Source organism: Poromitra crassiceps (assembly GCF_964638095.1).
Source record: "Poromitra crassiceps genome assembly, chromosome: 20".
Classification (NCBI taxonomy): domain Eukaryota; kingdom Metazoa; phylum Chordata; class Actinopteri; order Beryciformes; family Melamphaidae; genus Poromitra; species Poromitra crassiceps.
This window is the reverse complement of record NC_139637.1, coordinates 7796184-7804677: the sequence shown is the minus strand read 5'-3', so window position 1 is coordinate 7804677 and position 8494 is coordinate 7796184. Positions and strand designations below refer to the sequence as shown.

Sequence of the window (8494 nt, the reverse complement as noted above, 5' to 3'; positions counted from 1 at the left end):
CGTTCTCCTCCTCCTCCCTCTTTCTGCCACATTCACTAAGCCCCGCCCCCTCTTCCTCACTGTTTAGCGCCTGTACTCGTCCCCACAGTCCCCGATGAGCGCCATCAGGTCGCTGGAGCGCCGCGTCACGGCCTGCAGGGCGGCCAGGTCGTCCTCCGTCAGCCGGAGCTCGGCGCTGCAGCTGCGCAGGCTGTCGGCGATGTGTTGCCCCGCCCCCGCCACCCCCAGGCGACAGCCCACGATGACCCCGCCCACCGCCGGGCGGTCCAGGATGCAGCGCGTCGCCACGGACGCCATCGAGCAGCCGCGTCGCTCGGCGACCGTCTCCAAGGCGACGAGGAGCTCCTGGAAGAGGCTCCAGCCGCCCCACGCGTCGATCATCTTCTTGTACTTGGAGAGAGAGGAGGTGTCCAGCTCCGCCTCTGACTTAGGCTCCGCCTTCCCCAGATAACGCTCTGACAGCAGACCTCCAGCTGAAAGGAGAGAGGGGGAGGAGAGGGCAGGGAGAGAGAGGGAGAGAGGGAGAGGGGTTGAAAAAAAATGGAGAGACAGGGTGAAGGAGTGAAGATGATGGGAGGGGGGGAGGGAGGGAGGGGGGGGCACGGAGACGGTATGTGTCGTCACCATTGGAGCGACTCCATCTTAGAAACCCACCATTTTACTTCCTTACCCCACTAACCCTAACTATAACCCAGCAGGATAACTATAACCCAGCAGGATAACTATAACCCAGCAGGATAACTATAACCCAGCATAACTATAACCCAGCAGGATAACTATAACCCAGCAGGATAACTATAACCCAGCAGGATAACTATAACCCAGCAGGATAACTATAACCCAGCAGGATAACTATAACCCAGCAGGATAACTATAACCCAGCATAACTATAACCCAGCAGGATAACTATAACCCAGCAGGATAACTATAACCCAGCAGGATAACTATAACCCAGCAGGATAACTATAACCCAGCAGGATAACTATAACCCAGCAGGATAACTATAACCCAGCAGGATAACTATAACCCAGCAGGATAACTATAACCCAGCAGGATAACTATAACCCAGCAGGATAACTATAACCCAGCACAGGATAACTATAACCCAGCAGGATAACTATAACCCAGCAGGATAACTATAACCCAGCACAGGATAACTATAACCCAGCAGGATAACTATAACCCAGCAGGATAACTATAACCCAGCAGGATAACTATAACCCAGCAGGATAACTATAACCCAGCAGGATAACTATAACCCAGCAGGATAACTATAACCCAGCAGGATAACTATAACCCAGCAGGATAACTAATAACCCAGCAGGATAACTATAACCCAGCAGGATAACTATAACCCAGCAGGATAACTATAACCCAGCAGGATAGTTCATATGCTCACTGCTTTTACATCATAAAACATCAAATCAACTTCTTCCTTGTAATTGTTCCACTTGAGTGACACGTATGTGTTTAATATGAGTAATACAACCGATGGGTAAATATAGTAGGGTCAAATATGATTGGCTTGAAGTCAATGTGCTGTATCTAACCCAGAGTATCTAACCCAGAGTGTATCTAACCCAGAGTGTATCTAACCCAGAGTGTATCTAACCCAGAGTGTGTCTAACCCAGAGTGTATCTAACCCAGAGTGTTATCTAACCCAGAGTATCTAACCCAGAGTGTATCTAACCCAGAGTGTTATCTAACCCAGAGTATCTAACCCAGAGTATCTAACCCAGAGTGTTATCTAACCCAGAGTATCTAACCCAGAGTGTATCTAACCCAGAGTGTATCTAACTCAGAGTGTATCTAACCCAGAGTGTATCTAACCCAGAGTATCTAACCCAGAGTGTATCTAACCCAGAGTATCTAACCCAGAGTATCTAACCCAGAGTATCTAACCCAGAGTGTATCTAACCCAGAGTGTATCTAACCCAGAGTGAAGTCAATGTGCTGTATCTAACCCAGAGTGTATCTAACCCAGAGTGTATCTAACCCAGAGTATCTAACCCAGAGTGTATCTAACCCAGAGTGTATCTAACCCAGAGTATCTAACCCAGAGTGTATCTAACCCAGAGTGTAGCTAACCCAGAGTGTATCTAACCCAGAGTGTATCTAACCCAGAGTGCCGTAGGTCAGGAGCTGGATGTTGTTTGCCAGACAGAATTCCTCCATCCTCGCTGCTGGTCGCTGGTCGATCAGGGAGTACTGGACCTGCAGGACAGACACAGACATGAGTACTGGACCTGCAGGACAGACACAGACATGAGTACTGGACCTGCAGGACAGACACAGACATGAGTACTGGACCTGCAGGACAGACACAGACATGAGTACTGGACCTGCAGGACAGACACAGACATGAGTACTGGACCTGCAGGACAGACACAGACATGAGTACTGGACCTGCAGGACAGACACAGTCATGAGTACTGGACCTGCAGGACAGACACAGCCATGTACACGGTCCATATATACAGTCATATGTGTGTTAGTGAGAGAATGAGAGAGAGAGAGAGAGACAGACAGAGATGGAGTCTATAGTAGTTAGTCTATTATAGTGTCTAAAGGAGGTATACGGCCTGAAGGTACCTGGTTGCTAGAGATGCGGATGCCTCTGCTGGTGATCTCCTCCAGTCTCTGAGTGTCAAAGTTGGTGAGGGCCAGCTCTCCTGACACAGGAACCAGATGGAAGATGGAAAAGTCTCAATAAAAACACTGACCTGGGTTCATAGAACAGGTCACTTAGCCACTAGTCTCGCTGGCCAGCCTCCTCTCCCTTCCGTCCGAGGAGTCTGGCGCCGCAGGTCTCCATAGTGGGATTGCGATGGGCGGCGTCAAGTTGGATTTCAAACAATCCAACTTGCCGTTTTCAGCATGTAGCAACGAGCTAGCGTGTAGGTTTCTGCCGTTAGCTTGCTAGCTAGTTAGCGTTGTTGTTTTCCCTGAGGTGGCAGGGGACTATTTACAGCAACACACAGAGGAGGGAGCAGAAGCCGCTCTGATTGACATGGTCGGAGCCAATGACAGAGCTTCTGACATCCGGCTGCCACTGAAACCGATGCCTCCAATGGGAGAGCAGAGTAGAGCAGGGGAGGGTTTATCCCAGTTGTGTGTGTGTGTGTGTGTGTGTGTGTGTGTGTGTGTGTGTGTGTGTGTGTGTGTGTGTGTGTGTGTGTGTGTGTGTGTGTGTGTGTGTGTATGCATGTATACAGGACAACACAGGTGTACAAAATACAAACACAGAAAAGATACACATGTAAGCAGAATACAACATGTATACATGTGTGTTTACATTGTAAACATCCAAATGCATGTATGACCAAACCTACATGAACACTGAAGAATATGTCCATAGAGAGACCGAGGTCAGAAAGGTGTTGCGCTATCTTTTGTCTCTCTTTTGTTTAAGTGTGTGTGTGTGTGTGTGTGTGTGTGTGTGTGTGTGTGTGTGTGTGAACAGTGCAGTAAACATACGTATGAGTCCCTCCTGCTGCAGGTCAGACAGGTGTCCCAGAACGTCCAGGTATCTCTTGTCTCCATACTTCCACCAGTGGAACTGAAGACAGTCCAGACTGTCCACCTGCATGCGAGCCATGGAGCGCCGCACAGCCGTCTCCACCACCTGAGCACAGAGGGACGCTTCAAGGCCTGCTGCACGGTTCAAACTCCAAGCTCAATTAAAGCTTTCAAAATAAAACCTTCAGTCAGACGTCCACAAAACACTTTGAAGCTTCTCAGAAATGAAATTAATTGATTTAAGAAGGTGGTGTAGTGAGTAGAGCCATGGCCGTAACTAGCTATGAGGACGGTGAGGTCCGGACCTCCCCTAATATTTCAGGCCAGGCCAGGCCACTCACTGAACAGCAGGCCAGGCGCCGCCTACTGGTTTACTAGTGGTTTTATTACTTTATTCAGGTTTAAAGTGGGTGCATCTCATTGTAATCATGCATGATGCCAATTGCCAAGCTCCCGAAGTCAGGTATGCAGGTGGCTATATGCATGGTTTCAGTTTCATGACCCAATAAGTAACAAAAAGAGGTGGTGTAAAGTTAAAAACAACATAATATATTTTATTTTATTTTTCAATCGTTCCTATCAGGAATAAATAAATGTCCCTCTGTATGTTTTTTTTATTATCGATGATGACTTTGTGTGTTGTGTACGGCTTGGGTTGTGTACCTGTGTTTGTAGGTGTCATTTTGATATGAATTTGGCTAAAACAGTTTGTGTTTGTTAGTTACAATTATGTTGACAGGAGAGCTGAGCAGGTGGTGACATGAAAGAGAATATACTGAATAATGACATCACAACAGTATAATCCTAATGTTGATTTAAAATGATATATTACTCTAAATATGGCTAAAAAAGGGGGGGGGGGAAAACTCAAATTTTTTTCGGCGCCGCCCGATCCGCCTCCCCTTGCTGGACCTCCCCTATTTCGGAACCCTGGTTACGGCCCTGAGTAGAGCCTCCTTCAGTCATAAGACCCAGATGAGGGAGGGCATCTTTAAAAAGACCACACTGCTCTCTAGTGCAGTGGTTCTCAAATGGGGGTCCGCGGACCCCCAGGGGTCCGTGGCACTTTGCCAGGGGGTCCGCGAAAAGTTTTCAAGTAAATTTTTTTTTTTTTTTTTTTTTTTTTTATAAAATGCTACATGTTACTTATTCCTTCTCAAACTACTTCCTACATGGTGCTAGTCTATCAAAATATCTTGGCTGTCATTGATTGTGTTGCATAGTGGTTTTCTGTACTGTTGACAAATTGTGATATTGTAAGTTGCTTTGGATAAAACAAAAGTGTCTGCTAAATGACGTAATGTAAATGTGATGTAATATTTTTTTTTTTTTTTTTTTTTTTGCAAAATCTTCATAGTTCAACGAAAATAGTTTATGCTTTAAATCTAAAATGGTTCATGGATTACATTCTAATAACAAACCTATCAAATTAAAAGTCAAGCACGTTACCGTGGAAACAATTAAGCTTAGCCAAAAATCACAAATCAGAATGAGGGGGTCCCCGGTATATTTTCTATCTTGTAAGGGGTCCTTGGCTGAAAAACATTTGAGAACCTCTGCTCTAGTGGATGGAAATATGTCCACCGCCCAAACATGACAGGGTTAAAACCTATTTCTCCCCAGCTCACCTTGCGATCCATCGGAAGCCATCCACCGGCTCTTGGCACCCATTTGGTCAGTCCCTGCAGAGCCGGGGTGGGACTCCCAGAGGATTTGGACTTCAGCTATGGATCAGACAAGGACTAGTACCAATTAGGAAGACTTTGAATGATATTGGCTCGTTTCTGACCGTTGCACTTTATTTTGACATCCACCAAGAAGGTTTTGCCCCTGTTTGTTCATTAGTTTGCCTTTACATGTATTTCATCAGGATGTCTAAAAATGTATGAATAGATTTCCATGAACAATGGTGGACAGATCGACCTTGGGCCAAGGAAGAATTTATTTGATTTGTCTGATGATCCGTATCTGGAATTTCCACCATTAGACATTTATCATTTTTGTAGTCACTATGACGATGAGATAAAGAAGTGATTCCAAATGCCGGGCAAAGAAATCAATTAAACTTGAAATATAAGTGATAGAAATGATGTATTTGGGTATAACAACAAGTAGGAGAATTGTTCAGCATTGGCAGAGGTTTGCACTATTCAATTTGTAATGTTGATATAAGATTTAAACTTATTCTGCCATTTTTGTATGTCCCTGACTCCCTGGGTAAGTCAAGCAATCAATCAATAAGTCAATCAATTTAATATCTAAAATGTGAATGTATAATTGACTATGGTACAATATGTTTTACAATACCATTTTTCAGTTAAAGCTTGTGCAAAATCAAATGAGAGAGAGAGAGAGAGAGAGAGTGTGTGTGTGTGTGTGTGTGTGTGTGTGTGTGTGTGTGTGTGTGTGTGTGTGTGTGTGTGTGTGTGTGTGTGTGTGTGTATACCTGGCTGTTGAATTGTCCAAATATCTCCTCTGCAGGCCCATAATGGTCTGCCATGTCAAATGTGGTCAGGCCAGCATCTACATAGGCCTGCATGGCTTCAACTGGAGAGAGAGAGAGAGAGAGAGAGAGAGAGAGAGAGAGAGAGAGAGAGAGAGAGAGAGAGAGAGAGAGAGAGAGAGAGAGAGAGAGAGACCACATCAGGGAGATTCATCTAGTTTCACAGAAAACTATAACTTTCAAATATGTGTGCTTGTATCCTGTGGTACTGTACAAACAGACATAATGAGTAAGGGACTATAGGCAGAAATGGCGTGTTGTATTAATTAGTCTTCTTTTGTTATACTGTAATGTTTTAGTACTAGATAGCCAGATTTTATTATGAAACTACAGTATGTGTGGTGCAATGTCTGTATATTTAATATGTCTAAGAGCAAGGACCACAACGGAATTAAGTTTTTGTGTACTTTTTGTGTTATCCTTGATGCCTTTTTTTAGAATTGCATGTACATTTAATGTATGGCATTTTTTTTAAACAGATCATCAAATAAATCTATCTATGAATGAACCTAGAGGATTCCCACAATGCATTGCCCTGGATATAAAATGCCAATATCAATGTGGAATGCTTTTCCTTCCTGCTGTAATGTTGCTTAATTGGATCACTGGATGTGAAGTGGCCATGATGGCCCCCTTCAGGACTGTGTTGTGACTGGTTACACAGTGGCACTGCCAGTGACAACACCTGAGGCCTGTACTACGAAGCTAGTTTAATGCCTTATCCGAGTAAGTTTGAGTTTAAACCTGGTTTAGCCGTACTACAAAGCAAGTTAACTTTCAATCACCATGGCAACTGACGCTGCAAAGCTAACCTGGTCCCGACCAGGTTAGCTTCAGAGGATAAGATCAAAATCCATGACAGACCCATATAATCGGCTCTCTGGAGTCACTCACCATTCATATAAGATCGCCATGTGAAAAATAGATTGCAGTCAACTGAGAATAGAATAAGAAAAACATTCGTGGCTCTGTAGGCTACATAATTAAATTAAGCCTACTTACCACTTTATGTCTTAACAGCTCAACGATGCGTGGAGAAATATGATCACTATTAATCACCGCAGCGCATATCGTGAATGAAGCCTCAAATGGAGTGAGGGTGATATTCTCCTACATGCCAGAAAAGCCTATACATATAATATAGATATGGGATAAATATGGGATAGCCCCAATACTAAATATTCAGGCTTCTTGCATGTTTCAGCTGGAACTGTGTCCTGTAGGCTGTATGCCAATATATGAGCAAAAATAGGCTAGTTTTTATCAATGAAAAGTATGCCCGCATCGTCTCAATTCAGTCCAGCAGTTTTCTCTTTTATATTAGGATATCATTATTATAGCCTATATATGAATTATTCGATCAGTGCAACTACACACATAATGAGTGATAGAGATCATTATTCATTGAGCATGCGTTTCTAAATCTATGGTCTAAATAGGCTTACAGATTGTGGAAATGTATAGACTGAGATTACATTTGTTGCTGCTGTATCAATGTATGCAGCTGTATCAGACAGAAATCGCTGATCAAAGTAGCCTAAATCAAATGACTGATGTGAATACAAGCTGCTGCTTTAGACAGCCCTTCAGCAGACTATCCAACGCGGATTTTCATTCTGACATTAAATCGCGGATACATTAAATATCCGCTAAAACTCTGATCATGCACTGCGCTTTCATGGAACGAGGAAATGGGTGTGGGCGTGGATCAACTCAGCTGTTCATAATGTGATTGGCTGGCGCACCTCTTTCGCGTGGACGCGCGCCTGTGCACGAGCGAAAAACGTGCGCGTGCACAGGCAGATCCCAGGTCCACTTACCTAGTAAAAAACCAGCGTCGTAGTATCAGTTAACTAGATAGCTTTGATCCTGTTCAGTCAAACCAGATCAAAGGGACTTATCGCGGATCTGTTAAACTAGTTTCGTAGTACAGGGCTCTGAAAGAGACTATCAATATACATTGTATTAAACCATATGAAAAGCAACATAATGCTATAAATATGTCCAAAAAGCACAAGACATTCTGCTATGTTCCTGTAAAGTGATTCCTTAACTTCCACATTGTCTCCCCGGGCCCTGTCATTCTGTCTTGACTCTTGACTACACCTCTGTCAGTCTCAAATGTCCCTGATGATATCATATGATATGATATGGACCCGGAGCCCGGGGGTAAAGTCCTGTGTGTTGTGTCACCTGCTCTGGCCTCGTCCACCGCTCCGTGCCCCCCGGACACCTGCCACATGCCGTTCAGCACCCGGCAGATCTCCAGACCACCGGCCAGTCTGACTGTGGGCACCGCGGACATACTGCTGCCTGCCTGCCTGCCTGCCTGCCTGCAACAATAATAACAACAGATGTCTAGATCTCCAAGAGCAGTAGCCTGTACTACGAAGCTAGTTTAATGCCTTATCCGAGTAAGTTTGAGTTTAAACCTGGTTTAGCCGTACTACAAAGCAAGTTAACTTTCAATC

The 8494-nt window shown here is 44.5% G+C and overlaps 2 protein-coding genes across 2 annotated transcripts in view; one reads left to right on the top strand and one right to left on the bottom strand.

Moving 5' to 3' along the window:
* LOC310794544 (NLR family CARD domain-containing protein 3-like) overlaps window positions 1-8494 on the top strand; it is a gene marked incomplete at its 5' end in the record, with an annotated part of 243770 nt that overhangs the window by 68263 nt on the left and 167013 nt on the right. The window lies entirely within an intron of this gene.
* Window positions 64-8328, bottom strand: LOC310794438 (putative oxidoreductase YccK; the record flags this gene model as incomplete). The annotated part of the gene is made up of 7 exons (XM_083656438.1): window positions 64-473; window positions 2122-2215; window positions 2594-2673; window positions 3479-3626; window positions 5149-5244; window positions 5967-6067; window positions 8217-8328. The coding sequence occupies 7 exons, from the start codon at window positions 8326-8328 to the stop codon at window positions 64-66; spliced, it is 1041 nt and encodes a 346-aa protein (XP_083512564.1).